Below are 20,656 nucleotides of genomic sequence, written 5' to 3' on the forward strand. Positions count from 1 at the left end.
AAACTAGTATAGCAACCCGTGCTACAGCACGGTAATTTTATAAAGGTTAATTCTAGAGATTTAGTGTATTAATATTATTTTAATAAATTGAATATGAATTTAATTTAATGTAAATGTACTTTTATATATAAAACGTAATCATAAGAAATACTCCATATATGGGGGCATAGCGATTGACGGCAATATTATTATTAATTGTGTAGAATATTGTAGTAGAAATATTCCATATATGGGTTGACTAAAATATTTTGACTACAATATATTAGAAGGAATATATTAGAAGAGAATAATCTAGAAAGGAATATTCTGTATGGGGAGAAAAATGAGCGGGAAACTTGAGCGGGAATAACACAGATGTGTTATTCTTTTAGTCTATAGGGGATGAAGCTCACTTTTCAACATAACTATCATTTCTTTCTGGTCATTTTTCTATGTTTACCTTTGACACGAAGATTAATAATTCTCTCAATTCCTTGATGACCTGACTTCGTAATTAAGGAACTGAAAAGCTATAATACATTAGAAACTTGAATTTTCTTCAATTAAAACTTGTTGTGTTCTTTTTTATCGGATTATTTACAGTACTAATTACGAAGTGGTTTTCTTTCTGGTCATTTTTCTATGTTTACTTTTGATACGAAAGTTCATAATTATTCTCTCAATTCCTTGACGACATGACTTCGTAATTTGACGTGGTATAATACGCAATAGAAATGAAATTTCTTCAATTAAAACTTGTTATGTTCTTTTTTATCGGATTATTTACAGTTTTAATTACGAATTGATTTTTTTTCTCAGGTGTATTGAGGCTAAAAAAGAAATTCAATATAATTTTGGAAGGGTACATGCAAGGTTGGACATGATTGCTCAGGTTATATGTCTAATTATTTTTTACCTTATCTTTTTTATAATCATATACGAAGTATTAATTAAGCACATAATGTATTAATCGAAAAAAAAATTAACTAAAATATTAAATTTTTATTTTTCACTGTTCAAGAAACGACCGCTCCTACTAGGCCCCTAAATCCATAAGTAGGGTATTTGCCTCGTATTTGGACGGTTTATTATACGGTACTCCGTATATGCATAGTATTTAGACTTTTATTACTCCGTATATTTCATTTGGACTAACAAAATATTCATTTTAATGTTGGAAATGCAGTTAGAACAAACATTACTGTCGCGATAATAAGATGGCAAACATGTCGATTTTTGCAGATCGACACACATTGATCGGAGTGGAGTACTCTTTACTGAAGAGGCTCAGTCTTATGATCGAAACCAAAATACACATTTCTTAGTATACTCTCATAATTGAGTCGTAACGACATATCTTGTAACTTTCTTGAAAAAAATTTAGATATATTTGTATAAGATTTTATGTGTACATGTAGACTGTAGTGACGAAAAAATCACATATTATCTGCGTAGTGGAAAGGTTGTAAGGTTGCGTACCTACAACACCCTCTTACGAGTCTTATCCCAATTTCCGAAAGCAACCATAGGGTACTCGGTAATTGATACTTTTTCATAGGCCACACAAATTATACACGATTAAGTCGATTAGCATTTGTCAAATATTACAAGACATCTGAGACGAAATATGAAATATGAAATAGACGTACTTATTTAGCAGTAGTATATCATTAGTTACTGCTTTTAGGTCGAATTTGAGTTCCATTGTGCACTTTCTAAGATAGTCACATTATCGAGACAAATATATAGAGCATTCGGAGAGATGAAACTACTAAGCAGTAACCGCTTCAGTTGGCTTGGTTTGAGTTTCAGCAGTAACCGCTTCAGTTGGGTTGGTTTGAGTTTCAGCAGGTGGTGTCTCCCCCCAGAATTCAGTCTTTTTTCCAGTTTTCGAGACTTTCTGGAACACAGCATCAGGTTCCACATTGCCTTTCACCGTTACTTTCTGCTCATCCATGTTGATATCGTATGACTCAACCCCTGAATGTTCAAAGAGGAAAGTCTTCATTAATAATCAACAATTCATTAGCTTCTGATTTCTGTGATAAGATTTTCTCGCTGAAGAAATATGAGTGTAATATGAGTATCTGACAAGTTCGTCTTAAAAGAGAATGGGAACTACCAAAGAAAATAGCTGGCTAAAACCAACATTTTTATCGAGCAAGATCATGCACAAACAGACCTGCGAGAACTGAAGAAACATAGAACTTCACAGTACGGACCATATTAAAAAGCAATTTAGTGGCCAAACCGAATTGATTCATGCTCCCTCTGTCCCGGTCAATTGTTGTCCTTTGGTTTTGGCACAAAGACCAAGGAAAGGGAAGAGGGCCAATTATAACATGACAAGTGTGAGATATTGCTCGTCAAATGCAATCCTAAAATAGAAAGGACAACAATTGATTGAGACACCCCAAAATGAAAAAGGACAACAAATGACCGGGACAGAGGGAGTACAAATCATAATATTAGATTATATCTAATTAACTCTATATATATATTCTCGGCAAGTAACACATGAGAAAAGTGATAAGACAGACTGATTGGAGCTCGTCTCAACTTCGGGTGTCTTGAACACATTAATCTCTTAAATATATGTAGAGACACAAAAGGGAAAATTAGTCCCGTTTGATTAATAGTTGAAAACGACTACTCGAGTACTCGTATTTTGATATTATCATTTCTATAAGTTGTAGCCATGTATACTGTGAGAAGATTTTGGTCAAAGTTAATATTGATTGTTACACCACAAAAATCAGACAGGACCATATAAGTCAAAAGTGGAATGAATAAGGGAGAAAATGCGAGAGAATATTATGAAAGGGAAGCAAAATTAAAGCAAACGGGCAACGTTGGAGGCAACAAACCTTCCATTTTATCAAGTACTCTCTTCACTGCTCCTGAACACCCACTGCACGACATTGCAACCTTGAGGACGACAGTCTGCAAACCACGAAAAATAAGTTAAATATAAATTTGCTCACGTAGAGACTACTGTCAGCCCTCTTTGACGGTTCTGTACAGAATTGATCCATAATCATCCAAAATTCTTGCTGAAATCACTTCTTATCCAGTAAAATTTAACATTTCAGTCCTTGGGACACGTGTCGGTGTGAATGACGAAAATGAGACACTGTTAGTTACAGTTGACCTATTTGCTCAAAGAAGCAATCCTATAAGAGGTCTATCCGTATCACCCCCCAACTATAAGGGATGACCTTAAATTTATTTGTTATTAGAAGTTGAAGCAACTTTTACAAATAGAGAGCATAACTTACCCAAGGAGGCAAGGACATCCTAAAAACAAAGCTATTTACGGATGACAAAGGAACGTTTAATTAGAGATCCTAGGAATAAATGGCGGTCAAATATGATCTTGTAGAATTTCACTCTCAAGTTTGCAAAGAACCAAAAGAAGGCCAAAACAAAAAAATAGACTATAGAATAAGGATCGACACCCACAGCAATCAATGAAAGGAGTACATTAGACCCTAGAGTAAAACCAATTACTTAATCTGGGATTCGAATATTCGATGGAGATTTTCGACCTTTGATGTTGGAATCAATTTAAAAGTATCCCTTAAATAGTTAATTACTTTTTGAGTTATACCAAAAATGAAAATAAAGATGTTTGAAGCTTAGTAGTATGTAACTATGTATTACTAAAGATCCACTTTCCGAAAACAGAAACTAATAAGTTCTGTTAAATTCTTGACATGCCACAAAAACCGTTAAATTTCCCATAGCTTTAGTTTTAGTGTTACTCCGAAACTTCACTTTAGTCGCGTATGGCTTGACTGAATGTCCAACACGACACGACACTTTAATACTTCATTTTAGACCAAGAAAACTGAAAACTTTCTCAAGAAAAACCCTAGCCAACACTTCAAGACCGGTGTCGTATCTGATGCTTGCAGTCGAGTTGCAGTAACATATGTTCAGATAAGATGAAGCAAATCATCAAAAAGCTAGTGCTAACAACATGAATTTCGGAACCGAAGATGTCTAGTCTAGTCGTTAGGACGGAGGTATTGTGGACAATAGGTCCCAGGTTCGAATCCCCCTTCCCCTCTATTGAAATGCGACAAAGTGCGCGCTCCGTTAAACCAAAAAAAAAACATGAATTTCGAAAAAAATCATCAAGATTCCTGTATATTATAGCTGAAATTAAGCATCAGATTCAAATCATTAAATTTTAGCAAAAAGGGTTCAATAATCCTGTATAAAGCTAATTAAGCACCTGATTCGACTCGATTCCATTCAGTTCAATTCAATTCAGACCCACTAATTTTATCCAAAAGGGTTCAACAAATCAACAAAAAAACACCAAAAGAACAAAACTTTACATAATTCAATCATCATAGACCATATTAAGATTCAAAAGAACTAGAAATAACAACAAAAGCATAAAAATTTCACAAAAATTATGAAAATCAAAGCAAAATGTAATCAAACGCAGCAGTATAATCAACATAGAACCCAGATTAAAGTTCATATATAGATAACAAAGAAATCCCTAATTTATGAATTAAATGATAAAAATATGAAAGGAAGATTGTACCTGAGACATGATTATTGAATTGCGTGATTGGTAATTACACAATAATAAAGCAGAGAATATATGGTCAAGAGAAAATTATTGTGGGTGCGTTTGGAAATGAATTTTGACCAGGTTTATTTATATAGACTTGTTGGAGAAAAAAAAAAACTAATGTAAATAAAAAACCAGTCTTTTAGCGAGATGGTCTCACATAAGTTTATAGCGAAATTGTTTTACAGTTTAGGGTAAAAAAAAAAGTAATAGCACGGAAACAAATGATATGAAATGGGTTAGTTATAAAAGTTGTTGCCTTTAACGATAAAATAAGTAAAGCACGCTCATTATGAAAATAACCAAATAAGTATTCGTATTTTTTTATAAGATTAATGTGGATGTCAAATTCCTAATCGATAAAAAAAGGTTTATGAAAAATAAGTAATTCTATTACAACTAGTCTGTATTGTTTATATATACTCTATATTATATTGTATGTATAATTATAGATGTCAACTAGCTTAGTTGCTAAAACATCGAAAACTGTTACTCATGACCTGTGTATAAATCCGCCAGCATCAAAATCGCCATTTGGCTCCCTTTACACACAAAAAAATATTATATGTACGATTGGTGGAAGTAGTTAAGCTACTTTGTAAAGATCTTAGCTACCTGAAGATAACTAAATAAGTTCAACCGCTTTCATTAGTTGATTAGTACGGAGTAGTATATAAAATCTGTGACAAGAACCATTAATTAACAAATACTAGGTAATTAACTCTAGGTCTCCTAAGAAAAGGTCTCTCAATAAAATTATTTAGAGACCAATTACAAATTGATGGAAAAATGGTATAAAAGTATAAACTATAAAATGAGGTATTAAAAAAATAATTACAATATTATAATAAAATAGGTATGAGTATTATGAAAACATGTATTAAATGAGAGACATAAAAGATACGATAAAGTACATAAAAGGGTTCAATAAAAGTGGTATCTCAATAACTTATTGAGATACCGTCTCTCCAAAGTTTTTAGGCTTAAGTCGAATACTCCAAACTTAAAAATATAACCGCGGGATAAAAGGTTTAGGACTTTAGGACGGGCATGGGCGGATCTAAGGGGGCCCGGCTGGGCACGTGCCCACCATGAATTTTTCATGATAAATTTTTTATAAGTAATAGAAATGATCAATAGGTTTATGTGGTTCAGTTGGTAAATTCTTTAGTTGACCTTTGACCTCCCAGGGTTTGAACCATTGACCTTGAAGTTACATATCACATTCTCTACCATTGAACCACTTGTGTTTATTGTTTATTTAAATATTAGAATATAATATATCTTATCATAGGAGATATTATTTATTTTTATTTACAAAGTACATTTATTTCAAATTTAAATATTTCAGAAGAAAGTTCAAAATAAAATACTAATTTTTAAACTAAAAAAATTATTAAAATTAGTTATTTTTCTATTTTTTGGGAGGAAAAAAAATCCGTAATAAAAAAATGCGGTTTAAAATAAAAAATAATGTATCGAAAAAAAATTTGTGCCCCCTTTCGATAAATTCCTGCGTCCGCCCCTGAGGACGAGGACGGGTTAGTGAGATCGATCCTACAGAAAATTTGTAGTACATGTACTACGTTTTTTTTGGTACAAACATGTACTACGTTTTTTTGGTACAAAAAATGAAGTGGGAAATAAAAGACAATTATGTTTATGTTTAGGCGTTGTTTGTTACACAGTACCTACTCGATTTTCAGAGTCTGACTAAAAAAAAGGCGTTATCAATGTTTGATCATATTGTCGTTTTCACGTAACGTAAACGACCATCATCTAACTTTCCTACCCCAACTTCTCCAACTGTATGGACTAAAACAACAATATCTTTTTCTTTTTCAATCATGCTCTTTACAAAATACTCTTACCTTTTTCGTATTTTAATGTGGGTAGTGTATTAGTTCCACCTAGATCTGTCAAACGGATCAATTGGATACGGTACAGGTCAATTCGGGTATGCAAGAAATCGGGTTAATTTTTGGTGGGTTGTTTCCAAGTCATTTGGAGATAAACGAAAGTTTCTGATAATAAACATTAGGTCCGCTTGAATAAGTTTGGTCAATTCGAGTTCCGAGTCAGATTCGGATCCTTAATTCAAGTGCGGTTCGGGTTCGGGTTCGAGTCGGGCCAATTTTGCCAGGTTTAGTTCCACTTCTGGTTAGACCGTGTAAGAAAAGAGTTATCTCAAGAGATAAGAGACCTCTTATTCCAACCACTAGGTTATGGGTTCGATTTTTACCCGCAACATAGTGCGCTCATTTGAATTTTGAAGTTTGAACCAAAAAAAAAGGTCTTAAATTAAAACCTCTAACATAGTTGCCCGTCCAACAAAGAATCAAATTTTTTATTTGGCTAGCAGCTCACAAAAGAGCTATGTGTAATGTCGCTAGAGTCCGTCGCAATCTCTCTGATGATCCAAGCTGCCCCAGATGCCTCGCTGAAGAAGAAAATATGGACCACGTCCTACGCCTATGCCCGTATTCACGCCACATTTGGAGCTTACTTGGTATTCCCTCTTCTCTTTCATTGTTTTATGATTGGATTTCGTTCAACGCTAGCAATAACATAGACGTGGGAGTGGCTGATTGGTCTATGAAATTCGCCATCACTTGTTGGTGGATTTGGCGATGGAGAAATAATGTTGCCTATGGTCGTGCTCAAGATAACCCAATTGACCCCATCCCGTTTCTTCATCAACAATTCGAGAAGTGCTGATTCGTTGGCACCCTCCTCCCTATGGTTGGTGTCTCTTAAACACTGATGGCGCCTCGAAGGGTAATCCAGGTCCTGCTGGGTGTGGTGGCATCATTCGTGATGATACAGGCAATTTTATTACAGCATACATGTTCTCTGGTGGGGTTTGTACTTCTATGCGAGCGGAGATGTTGGCCCTGGTTGCTGGGCTAGAAAGAGCGAAGATTCTTCACATCGATAAGCTATTAGTCCATATGGATAACGAAACCTGCGTTAAGTTTGTTTTGGAAGATCAATTATTGAGTAATAGCCTGCGTCCCTTGGTTCAACGTTGCAAGGAACTAATTCGATTATCTGGTTGGAGAGTGCACTTACAACACGTCTTTAGGGAAGCAAATCGGGCAAGCGACTGGTTAGCAAATCAAGGTGTTCAATCCTCTACTAATCCAAGTCTTATCGAAGCCCCTCCGGATGAGCTCAGATCGATTTTGCGCGAAGATCTTCTAGGGGTTACTACCCCTCGTCTAGTTCACTAGTTTTCGGGTTTTACCCTCTTTTGTACCAAAAAAAAAAAAAAAAAACCTTCTTTTATTTCCACCTCTATTAATCAGGTGTTAGATGAATGTCAAATAAAAGCTACTCCGTACTAAAAATTAAGACGATAGGATAGCAGACTCTGTGCTTTAAATTAACATTAAAGGATTAAGAAAATATTCCTAATAACAAAACTTGAACCAACATACTTGGAAGTGTTTACAAGATCTACTCCTACTTTTGTATCCAAACAGAAAGGGTAAGAATCTCTCAAAATTGATATGCCAAACACCACCAAACCACCAACCAAGTGGACCAAGTATAAGATTACGTCCCACGAGTCCACGACTCGCAGCTACAGCCCAAATCAACGATTGCTTTGGTGGTAGTTCTGTTTTGCCATCCTTGCCTTTTCCCCTTCATTTTTAGTAATCCACAAGTCACAACACTGCGTATGATTGGCCACCAAATAACAGAGCTAAACAAAATCTTCAGTCTTTTCCGTTAAAATGGAGTCGAAAATTTTCTTTTCTTTGAAAGTTTGGCTGGATTTTCCAACCCATCTTCGTCGTTAGTGAACTGAGCAGCTGTTCTTGCTCTTAGTTCTTCCAGAGTTTCGCCTTCTTTAGCTCTTTCCAGAACCTGGAAAAGAAATTGACTCAAAAATCATGGGAAATACAGATTCGTGTAGAAGTCTTACCAGCGTAAAACTTTTACGCACCTCTCCTATAGGACTCAAAATATATAGGCCGCCGCATACAACAATTTGTGTACAAGTTAACAAAAGTAAAATTTACGTTAAATAATCAATGAGAAATTCCGTTGGACTAGTTGTTAATGGAATGGGACAATGGGTAGGTTGGCTTTTCTAATAAGACCGTCGCATACAACAATGTGTACAAGTTAATACAACCAAATCCAGACTCCCTCACGCATTGATTCGCAAGATTGTACAAGACTTACCAGGTGACGCCCATACAAATGGGTACTGGAAAGAGCTTTAAGAGCATTTTGTGCTTCTTGTTTAGTTACAAACTCCACAAATGCAAAACCTCTGTGCTTCCCATACCTCATTGGAAGTCTCAGGCTTTTCACCTGTCACATTTAACAAAGATTATGAGATAAACTAGAAAAAATCACCCCCCTTATGCCGCCAAATTGGGAATTAATGAGAGAGAAGACATATAATACCCGGTAAAACAGTGACTCATAGTAAATTAGATGCTACACTTGGCCAACTAACTATAACTTTCAGTAGCGTACTCGCAGCAAGTAGAAACCTAACAAATAGTCAAATATGCTCTTGAAAATTCAGTTATAAAATTTCAGGCCAATTTTTTTTACTGGTTGCAAATTTCCGGCCAAAATCAACCAGGACTTTATCCTTTTCTCACCATATGTTGTTTCATAGCTTCCTAATTACAATTCCCATTGCCGAAAAAGTTTCAGGTTAACTGCTCAAGAAAATGGCTCAGATTATAACTTATCAAGCACAACTTTCCACTCTACAGAAATGACTTTTTTCTAACAGTAGTTACATATTAAACCGGGCAACAGTTGCTCAAAAGAACAAATTAGATATAGTCAGGCAACACATAACCAAGCAAGAATAAATCCATACTTCCAAGTTCCAAGTTCCATCGGTGTGGTATATGAAACTTAAAACTAAAGATAAATTCTCACCTGACCAAACGGGCTGAATAGCTGTCTTAGTTCTTTTTCTGTTGCCTCAAATGCTACATTCCTTACTATTATTTTCGTCGAGCTTCTATCATTGTCCGCTTTATTTGAGACCTCGGATTTTTTGGCGTGACAGATTTCAAAAATTAAGGCATGCCCGTCAAAAGTCGTTCCCTATGAAAAATCATCATATTAGATATTTGTTACACCAATTCCTGGGCACTAGAATGCGGAAGCTAACTGACAACTGAAAGAACTTGCTACTGTTCATATACAAAATGCTTCACTTACCTGTAAATCCTGACAAACATGGGCAGCTGTCTCCACAGAATCAAATTCTATAAATCCAAAACCTGTTGAAACATTCTTCCCCTTTTTTACATGCTGCTGTATCTGAAGAACCAACGAAATAATTATCAGAAGATAGCACAGCATATATATATCAACAAGATCGTCTGGACTGCTTTATTTTCGAACTCGGGAATTCGTGTCCTTTATTGATTACTACCTTTTTAGAAAGAAGAAAAGAACAATTGAGAACTCACCTTGACACTCCTAATTTTTCCTTCTTTCATGTTTTCACTGATATGCTTCCTCAAACTTTCACCGGTTGACTTGAAGTTCAGATTTTTCACATAAAGAGACCGGGACTGAAATATAGAAGATGCAAGCTCAGAACAATCAAACTAATCAAAACGTAAACCAACATCCAAGATGTCCGGTATATAGGCTCCTCTACCTTCTAAATACAAAATTGAAATCAACACAAGACATAGCTACACAAAATTCAAAGGTTAAAAGAATTTGTCATTGGCTTAGATTCAAGTTTTACAGACTACTGAGCTACAAGCATGTTGCCCACATGAAATCTAATAAGTAATAAGCATTAAAATGTCAATTCACCATAAGAATGTTATATGAAACCATTTGTTTTGCTAGGTTCATGTAAGCAGCACATTCATATCTAACAAGTTCAAATCAAGGAGAAAAACTCATAACAGATAGACATGTATATGAACTATCGTCTATCAGCACGCAGAAGTAGCATAATCAATGAAGAGTCCCTGTAAATCGAAAATTACAATAAGCCACTGCAAAAAAAATGTAACATAGCCGACCTCAACTCTATCAGGATCAATTTCATCATCAGACATCTCCAGAACTTGGTGCTCCAGTAAAACCTTCTTAGCTTTGTCTTCGCCAACAACCATATTTTTCTTACTGTCACCGTTAGATGCCAAATCTTGGCTAAGTATATTGCTCGGGGCCCATTCCAAATACAACGGAGCATCACTGGAAAAACAAACACATGGAAGAGTAATGAATATCAAGCAATAACATGTAAGACCCGAGTCCAGACTGAACATGGCAGCAACCCAGCAGTCGTTCATCACCCGGAGATCAGGACACGAGGACATTACAACAAACAACATGAATTTAGCTTTTCACCCATACATCTGAATCAGTCATGACTTGTGAAGGAGAAGCCATCTCTCTATGACCCTTCCAGACATCACACACGGCTGTTAGTACGCCATTGGTATTTAGATCCTCAAGAGTTGAAAAAGTACACTACAGGATAGAATTTACTCAAAACAGGAAATAAAATATTATATATGCTTCTAAATGCATCCATTTTGGGTTATTAATTTATAGCAAACTCTACTAGAAACAAACTCTTGATGATCCTAACCCTTCCAGAATCAATCATCTCACAGGAAGACAGGACCAACACCATCAATTTAATGAGCCTGATGAGGGACATCAAGTTGAATTAACCAGAACAGAGTACAGTGCACACTGCATAGCGCAAAGAGCAGCAGCACTCATGAAAGGCAAAATAAAAGTATAGAAAAAGTCAGCTATAGAAATTTTCCAACACCACTAATAAGAGTATGCCAAAAGAATTTGATGAAACCATTCATAAAAAACACTCCAGAGACTGATTATTCCTTTTAATGGAATAATTTCCTTTTAATCAAACTGTATTATTTTGGTCTTTTAAGGTAACAAGACAGCGCTTTCATAAAACGGCTTATCAAAGACTACAGCTTGCATCACCCAAGACAATGTCACATGATGCACATGACTACATGAGGTTCACAGAACAGAATCAAGGATGAAACTTGCTTCTCTAAAAATGAATCACTGCCAGACTTATAATCAATAATGCCGTGAAGTTAAATTTCATCAAGCATGTGTTCTTCATACCACGAAATAAGATGAGAAGTAACACTAACACGTTAGTTTGCTAACATTTTTGTGTTTGTGGTCATGCTATCAAATATTTGTTTATAGATAGTTTTTTTTGCCTGAAGGCACCAATATTTTCCAATAATTAAGGAGTCTTTAAAAATATCCGCAAATTTATGGTTGACAGATATATCCGATGATTGGCTGATATTTGTCCAGTACATTTAATTATAAGCAACATATTTGACCAATACATGAAACATGAATATAAACTTACATGTAACGCTTGTAAGCCAGACCTCTAAACGCTGCACGAGCTTCAGCTGGCTCAAGAAATATCACCTAGAAAAATTACCAACACATTGTTATGGAATCAGAATAGGTTTATTGCAAATGAAAGGGAAATGTCTGAAACGGATATTTTCAGGAGCATACATCGTGATCCATATCACAACAAACAACGTGACAATAAATTTAGAGCTATTTTTCTCAATCCTGTTGCCTGTAAGCACCAAATGTTCAGATTAAAGAAGATCAAGTCATCAACATACAATAAGGCATTCTGGCGGCCTTATGTCAGCCACTAGCCAACAGAAGTGACAAAGATTGTTGGGGAAACATGGACATTTGCTCAACCTATTATACTGCTAGCTAAAGTATACTTTCATAACCTTAAAAGTGAAATTATACAAGTACACTACATATTTTATTCAAAAAAAGAAGAAAAAGGATTGCCGTACCATAAACTATGGGGTCATCATTACATATCTCTTTGCTAAGTTGTACTTCTATATGGAACCTAATCTTTTTTTTTGAAAGAAACTATATGGAACCTTATTTAATTAAAGTAATAATACGAGAATCATAGGATATAATCATATACCATGAAAATTACAAACGTAGTCTTTTTATTTCTCTCTATATAAACATATACTTCTATTTGTTCTAATACATTTAATGATTATTGGGATTCATAGGTTTTTTTGTATGCACACCCAGAAAGAGTTAGGTAAGAAAGCTAATACAAGTAGAAGTAATAGAATGATCAGAACCTCGAAAACGTACCAAGGCTAGTGTTCTTGTTGGAGGAAGAATAATCTTATCCACGCTCCCGAATCTCGCAAACATTTTAGAAAGTTCACTTTCGGTTGAACTATAAGACAAGTTTTTTACAAGTAATACATGGTTACTTCTTTCCAAAGTTTCTGTTTTTGCAGATGCAAATTCCTCCAGAGCAGTTACATTAACACCAGCATTCATTAGAGCCTCCTTAGTCTTTGCAATAATTTGAGTTTCTCCAAGAGCAAGGCGTACAGCAAGATCATCAGCCTCACGATCAAGAACCTCACTTTTACTGATTTTATATTTCCTAGCCATATTTTCGACAATCTGTGAAAAAGGTGGAGCAAACCATTTAATAACCATACTTAGACAAGATTCGCCAAAATACAACCCCAATTGATGAATTTGGAGAACACACATCACAAGTCTCAATAAACATCTCTACGACACCTCCCTATCAGGGCCACTAACTAAACAAGACACAAAAAGATGCAGGTCATCAGTCCACTACTCCACTGTTGTACACTTGTACAGCACTAAAAGCCAAAACATATAGAAATGGTAGTATACTAGTATGCTACTGCAAGACCCGCGGCGATGTTACATGACTATCTGGTAAAAAGAAATTAGAGAAACTCAGGCAAGTATCTTTAAAAGTGGTCCCAAGTCCTTCTCCCCTGTTATCCAACTACATCAGTATGAATATTTCAACAATGCATTGCTCACGAGTACATTGATTTCCTCAAGGTTTGAAACCAGTAGAAGCCACAAACCTAATTTAGATACGAGTCATAAGAACCGAGCACGATAGTTCAAGATATTGGATCTCAACAGCCAAGAGTATGTGTGCATTATTAAGGGCATATGCTGAGCTGTCAGCCACCCTTCTCTTTCATCCATCACGAACCACCACCGCCAACCCATATCACCAACCGCACTCCCCAGCTCCGCCTAGCAACGAACAGCAGCGGTAATCATCACTCCGGTCAGCAAACAACGCAAACTCAATCTGTCCCCAAAACTCATCTCCGGCTCTTCTCTAGCATCCGCTAAATGAGTAAATGCACACTCTTCCCCAGCCTGCCTCCTCACCTCCATCTTCCCAGGCCTTTCTTCCATGACCCCGCCTGCATCCCCTACCTCCCACACCTCCCACCCAATCAGTCCAACTAAAGGCATATGTGTGCATTATTAAGCGCATATGCTGAGCTGTCAGCCACCCTTCTATCTCATCCATCACGAACCACCTCCGCCAACCCATATCGCCAACCCATATCACCTCCCACCTATGTTACTCGGACTCGTCTACTCGTATCCGACAAAATACGTATCGGAGTATCTGATACGGCTATTTTGTGCGAAATTTTCAATATTTTGGTATAAAATGAAGTATCTATGTGTCGTATCGTATCCGACAAAATACGTATCGGATACGGAATACGGCAAGTAAGTGAAGTATCCGAGTAACATAGCCTCCCACCCAATCAGTCCAACTACACGACCAAAAGTCTGGGAAAGAGATTCAGATCTACAACGAATAAAAGGACAAAGCTACAAAATGAACATCACAGAAGCACTTCTCCAGTTCTCAGCAAATTTCCCTTCTGCCAGTGTTTTCTTCAGACATTGATATCACTACATATGGAACACACAGTGGTGATGACAAACTGGGTCCAGGGGTGGTGGTGTGAGTTTGATGGCACCTAATGGGATTAACAAATTTAAGCATATTAGGCTTCTTCTGATCTCCTATTCCTATCATCCACATGGTCCTTCAGATGTCATAGGGACGGGTAAAGTGATTACTGCCGCGCACCCTAGCCGATTTGGTGGGTGGCGGCAGCGGGTACCAAAAGTCTCACACGCCGCAGGTGGTGGGACAGGTGCGAAACCCGCATGACACCTCCCAGATACCTGCCCGTGTTGGCCGTGTACACCCGCTTACGTATTCCCCCTCATTTTTTTTCACATTCTAATTTTTCATTTAACCTTCTGAAAAAAAAAAAAGCTAAAGAAAAGAAGCCAAAGTGTGAAGTCAAAAGTCTCCAAATACGTTGTTTCATTGTTTTATGCTGGAATTAGGTGTGGGGCTAGTAAATGGCCATCTGTATGGGTGCCTAAAATGTGGTGGAACGGGTAAATGGGAACCTGCAAGGTGATTGGATGGGAATGGTCGTAATTTTTCCACCAGCTGCGGATGCCGGACGGACGGCAGATGGGTGCAGGAATGCATTCTGGTTGGCAGGTGCGAGCTATCCTTCACCTGCCCCGCCCTAATGACCCTAATCCTTCTATTGATTTTATAGTGATTTCCTAAAATGAGTGCCACAAATAAGTGTGGAGAACACTTCAAACGGGAGGGAGTATGATAATGTAATTAATACTCCGTAAAATACTGTCATGGACATTTATACATAAGTTTGGCATTTAAAATCAACTTAGAATGAAAATTTCGATGAAAGTGCGGCTAGAAACACAACTTGGCCCAATGTATACTCCAATTAATGAGATATCCCCCCTAAGAATGTCACTCGATCCACACACACCAAAGGATAGCAGTCACAGCAATTATTTCGCATGCCCACGCTACCTACCTTCATATACGACTACTAAGAATCTAATCTGAAGGTAACAACTATCAATTTGGGGAAAACCATTGTTCTATCGCAAAATAAAATCAGCTCGAGCTACAAAGCAATATAGCTCACTCATGATGCACAAGCTGTTATTAAAGAAATAGGCAATTTCATACATTATCAGCTCCTTGGCATGACAAGTGTGAACCGCCTACTACTTAAAAGAAGATAGCTAGAACAGAATACCAGATCCCACCTTAAAGGGTGATAGTAGACCATCAATCAAAATTCAGGAAGAAAAACAACAGGTGCACATCGTAAATATAGACGACCATAGACTCCAGTATGCAGAACAGAGGCAGAAATAACTAGACGAAACTAAGGTCAGAAAACATAGCAGCAGACCATGTGAAATAGGTCTACAGCAGAATTATAGGGGCAAAAATGCCTAGCCAGTGGTTTCCCTTGGTCAACAACAGACAATAACTACAAAAAAGTTTGGACGAAAAAAAAATTAGGTTAAGCATAACAGGGACCATACAGTGTCAGAACGCATAAACAAACTGTTCCATGCTCGAGTATTGCCATCTGCTTCCGATAATTTTTTCTCTTCCTCCCTCTGACGCTTGAGCGTTTTAGGCTTGTTTTCAGATATAACTGAACTGAAAACAATTTAAAATAATAGGTAAGTATATCATCCATATTATGTGGCATCAACCTGCTTATTTCATTCGAACATCTTACTGTACACTTTTATTTCATGGCATCAGATTGATAACAACAAAACTAAACAAAGGATTTGCCAAAATATTCTTACTCTTGACTTTGTGAAGACTCTTTTCCTTTTGCTGGCATAATATGCAATATTCTACCTTGGAAAATCGAGTGGTCCAGCTCTTCTAATGCCCTGAGTAACAGAAAAAATCATTTCACTATCAATTCGAAAAGAGGACAGAAAAGGTGAACTTGAATTTGAACAGTAAAGAATTTTATGCATTTGTAGGTTTTGGGGTTGATTTTGATATATAATGCCACTACACTGCAAAGGCTTGTAGAACCTGTTACTCTTCTTTTATTCGCGAAAGAGTAGTCATGCCACCTTAACTTGAAGGCCAACAAACTTCTTCAAAATGGCTATTGCTGATGTTCCTTAGTTACATTCCTTTAGTTTAAGGAATATTCTATTAATCCTTCGTATATGTTCCATTAGTGGAAGTATAAACCTATTAATCCATAGCTATAGCCATCAAAGCCCAAAGATGCATGAAGTTGCATAAATAGATATCAGAATAATTAATTTTCATCATCATGCAAAACCTTCAGTTGCATCATTAGAAGTACTACCTCCATTTTAGTCAATACACAGCATTTGAAATCAAGAGAGTAGTGCATTAGCTGACACTAAATTTTGGCATTATTAATGAAAGTTATTCCTCATCAATAACAAAAACATTGGATTTTGCAAAGCTCCTTTGTATATTTGAACTTGAATTTTATTTGAAACTGACAAAATTCTACTAAATTTTTTTTTATTTATTTCTCTTTGCCAATTCTTTTTTATTAAGTGTGGCTCAATTAATTATTCTCAATTCTCTTTTCTTCTTTTTTTGGTAACCATGTAAATCCCTATTAACACCACCCAAACATTATAGCATACAACAACTAAATCAATTAGGACATTAATTTCCTAATCAAATCCACGTATTTTTCCTGCATTTGCATGTTTATAATACCTCTAATTCGATAACAAGATTATGCTTAATACATTTGATTAGAACCCTCCGCATACGCATACACATACGCATACTCCTATCATGTAAACACTTGTTCCTAACTTGCCAGATTTGATAAATCAAAGCACACAGGCCAGCCCCCACAATCTGTTTCATTAACAAAACTCTGAATCTCCTCATTAGCCAACACCTGAGCCTCTTAGCCTCCCAGATACAATAGAAACACAACATAGCAGCAAAAGCATTGCCCCTTGCCTCAAAGGCCCGCACATGTGGCAGGGTGAGGAGATTCAGATTGTTCAGCCTTCCCCACTATAAAGAGGGACTATTTTTCAGATGCCCATAACTTAGTTTTCACTGTTATGTTGCGGAGAGTTTGAAAAACTTTGCGTGTCAATTTGCTAAATCCATCATATTCAACGCCAAAGATGAGTCCTTGGCTTCCTTTGAAGCGGAAAACCGTAGAACTACCACATTACAAATATTTTGTCGCAAAAATCCTCAAATATAAAACACACTGGCCATGAATAACTAAGAAAAACAGTTGTCGGATTAGTTACCTAGCAGCTTCCTTTGGATCTTTATAACGAACATAAGCAAAACCTTTGGATCGCTTCGTCTCTTTATCGATCACAAGATGGACCTCTAAGACATTACCAAATTTCCTGAAGAGCTCCGACAGCTCATCCTCTCTGTTAAGTTTGGGTAAGAGAAATACGCTTAGAAATGCTCGAAATATCATCAGGGAAAAAAACACGGACCCACTGACTCAAATGAACACTTGAACAAATTATAAAATACGTACGTTGCAACATATGGAAGATTGCGAACAAAAAGTCGACTGGTAAGAGGCACCTCATTCTCACCAGGAGAGTTAGTTGTAATATTTTCAGAGTTCATAAATTCACCATTACAATCTTCGGAAACACTTTTTTCAGGTAGAGTGAGTAGCTGCTCTTTACCCATGGGTGTTTCAGAATGTTCCTTAATACCCTTTTTCTTCCGATTGCCTTCAGTAGCATCACTATCATCACTGCCACAACTAACTTCTTCATCATCATTATCTTCATCATCTTGTTCCAAGCCAATACCATTCCCATCATCATCACCACTTTCATCCTCTGGATCCGACCAATCTTTCTTTATTTTACTTCTAAAGTAATCCATATCAGAAATAACTTCATGTTGTGGCGCATTTGGTGCTTTTAGCTGTCTTTCCTCATTCACACTATCTTCCTTTTTAGCGCTTTTATCTTTGCGGAGCCCATTAATCGTCTTTTCTTGATTCTTTTCCTCTGAATGACGAGAACCCTCTTCGTCTTTCCCAATATTATTAACAGTACACGTTACTGCATCATTGGCCCACAATTTTGACTTACCTCGTGGCTGCATAACCTGGAAAAACTCTTGAAGTTCAGGATTGGCACTGTCATTTATTTTGGCAACATTCTTCTTGGATTTCTTGACTGTGGCGTCAGAGATATTGTTGCTCTCATCAGTCGGTTTCTCTTCTTTCTGCTTAGTGTGCCGACTCCAAGTACGCGGAATATTTGGATCTCCATCATCCCGAGCCACCTGAAGTTGTAGTAGAAAGCATCAAGGAAAGTCAAACAAGAAGAAGAAAGCCGAGAAAAAAATACACAAAGATCAAATGACTATCTTGTTATAGAATTAAAAATCCTTCTCTTATATGATCAGGGTCCCAAAAGCTAATTTGAACACCATATATATATGTATGACCATGGTTCACGGATTTGCTTGGGTACCGTACAAAACGTGAGTTTGAAAAGAGTGAATCATATCATGTCGCTTACTGAAAATACATACTCCGTATAACACACTTTCTAAAACAGCGAACCGTTAAGGGCATATTCATACTGAATCCAACCCGGTAACCATGTATATTACCATAAGAAAACTAATGTACGACAAGTAAGTCTTTCATACTATCAGTTTGAAATAATGAGTAACATATGCTTTTCAATTTCGACAATACATCTAACTATCAAAACCTACTTGTTCACAATAAAATCACAAGACTAAACAAAAACTACACAAAATCATACACCATACGTCGCAAGAAATCTTCGAAGTATCCAAAAAACTCTTGTCGAAGTACTTGATAGCTCCTTGAGCTTCCTCATCAGTCCGGTACCCAATAAACGCAAATTGCCTACTCTTTCCAGTTCTGCCACCCACACGCATTCAACCAATTACCTCACCACATAATCAAAACAATATACCAAACTATAAACACAGATTAACCATATTAATACCAGTGGCGGAACTAGAGGAGCTAGCAGGGGCGGTCCTCCAATAAACAATTTAAAATTTAAAACTTCTTTAGTTAAAATTTCCGAAACATTTCATAGTTCACCTTTTTCCATTATACAACAACAACATTACCCCAGTGCCTCAATGACTCCCGCAAATTGCGGGTAAGGGGGGTCGGATGTACGCAGCCTTACCCTTGCGTTAGCAACACAAAGAGGCTGTTTCCGAATGACCCAAGATGAAAATTGCGTCGAGAACTGCATTGAAGGACCGCTACTTCACAAAAGAAAGAAGCGCAACCACTTTAGTGAGCCATTTTAATTTATTCCATTATAATCCATAACCAAAGAGTAATGAGTCTTTGGCTCCATTGAAAATATGGAAAAACAATTTAAAATTTAAAATTTACCGAATTTTTTTCTTGTTCACCTTGTTGCATTATCCTCCCTCCGTCTCCATCCCCGTCATTTGATTAAAATACGTGTCACTAATAATATACAGAAATTAAACAAATGATTGGGACGGAGGGAGTAAACAATTTAATTTTCATAAACTTCTTCTACTCACCTTGTTGCATTCTACTCCCTCCAACTCGGTCATTTGTTTACCTTTGATTAAAATACGCCTCACATTGAAAATAAAAGGTAAACAAATTCTGACATGCTGCATCAATAATTAGCTACCCTGAAATTCGTCAAAACTACAAATTCTGGTTCCGCCACTGATAAATACCAAAAGCGAAACACAAAAACAAATTAATTAAGACAAAGGATAGAAAATTACGCGGTACGAATTAGCTTAGCATCAGTAACCTCGCCTTTCTGAGAGAAAAATTCTCTGAGACGATCCTCAGTAATATGTTTGGGCAAATTATTCACAAAAATTCGAGACCTAATTAGAAAAAACATACAATGAATAAATTGTGAATTAATATTAACAAGAATCAAATCAAACGCAATAAAGTTAAGAAATTTGTTAAATTGAATTGGGAATTAGGTCTTACATAATTGGGAAATTAAAGAGCAGTGTTGTATTCCGCAGGCGGCTGAGCTTGAAACGAAATGAGGTTTATGAGTGAGGGGATTGAACAAAAACCTCGTCTTTTTTTTTTTTTTTGTCGATTTTTAGCAGTTTAGCCTCTACTATTGTAAATAATGTAATCGGTTATCGGTATACTCGTTAGACGGGTTAAACTTAAACGGACGGGTTACAAAACTGTTACTCCGGGTGAAATATAATTCGGTTTATTTTGGGTGGGGTAAAATAAGGGGTAATTCTATATGGGTTTTAGGATGGTTTAGGGCCTAAAGAAAGCAATAAAGAATAATTGTTTTAAG

The 20,656-nt window shown here is 36.5% G+C and overlaps 2 protein-coding genes across 2 annotated transcripts; both read right to left on the minus strand.

Moving 5' to 3' along the window:
* Positions 1–1,481: 1,481 nt before the first annotated feature.
* LOC141646763 (copper transport protein ATX1-like) lies at positions 1,482–4,659 on the minus strand. Its single transcript, XM_074454706.1, has 3 exons — positions 4,541–4,659; positions 2,847–2,922; positions 1,482–1,959 (listed from the first exon to the last, which is right to left on the minus strand). The coding sequence occupies exons 1-3, from the start codon at positions 4,547–4,549 to the stop codon at positions 1,751–1,753; spliced, it is 294 nt and encodes a 97-aa protein (XP_074310807.1). The 5' UTR covers positions 4,550–4,659; the 3' UTR covers positions 1,482–1,750.
* A 3,176-nt stretch (positions 4,660–7,835) lies between these two features.
* Positions 7,836–20,448, minus strand: LOC141646764 (multiple RNA-binding domain-containing protein 1-like). The gene is made up of 15 exons (XM_074454707.1): positions 20,323–20,448; positions 20,103–20,210; positions 19,119–19,233; positions 17,851–18,620; positions 17,606–17,737; positions 16,130–16,219; positions 15,854–15,974; positions 12,740–13,063; positions 11,952–12,016; positions 10,600–10,774; positions 10,027–10,131; positions 9,773–9,874; positions 9,485–9,655; positions 8,765–8,896; positions 7,836–8,443 (listed from the first exon to the last, which is right to left on the minus strand). Coding segments are annotated over exons 1-15 (2,550 nt in total). The 5' UTR covers positions 20,325–20,448; the 3' UTR covers positions 7,836–8,305.
* Positions 20,449–20,656: the final 208 nt, after the last annotated feature.

Source organism: Silene latifolia, chromosome 3 (genome assembly GCF_048544455.1).
Source record: "Silene latifolia isolate original U9 population chromosome 3, ASM4854445v1, whole genome shotgun sequence".
Lineage (NCBI taxonomy): Eukaryota > Viridiplantae > Streptophyta > Magnoliopsida > Caryophyllales > Caryophyllaceae > Silene > Silene latifolia.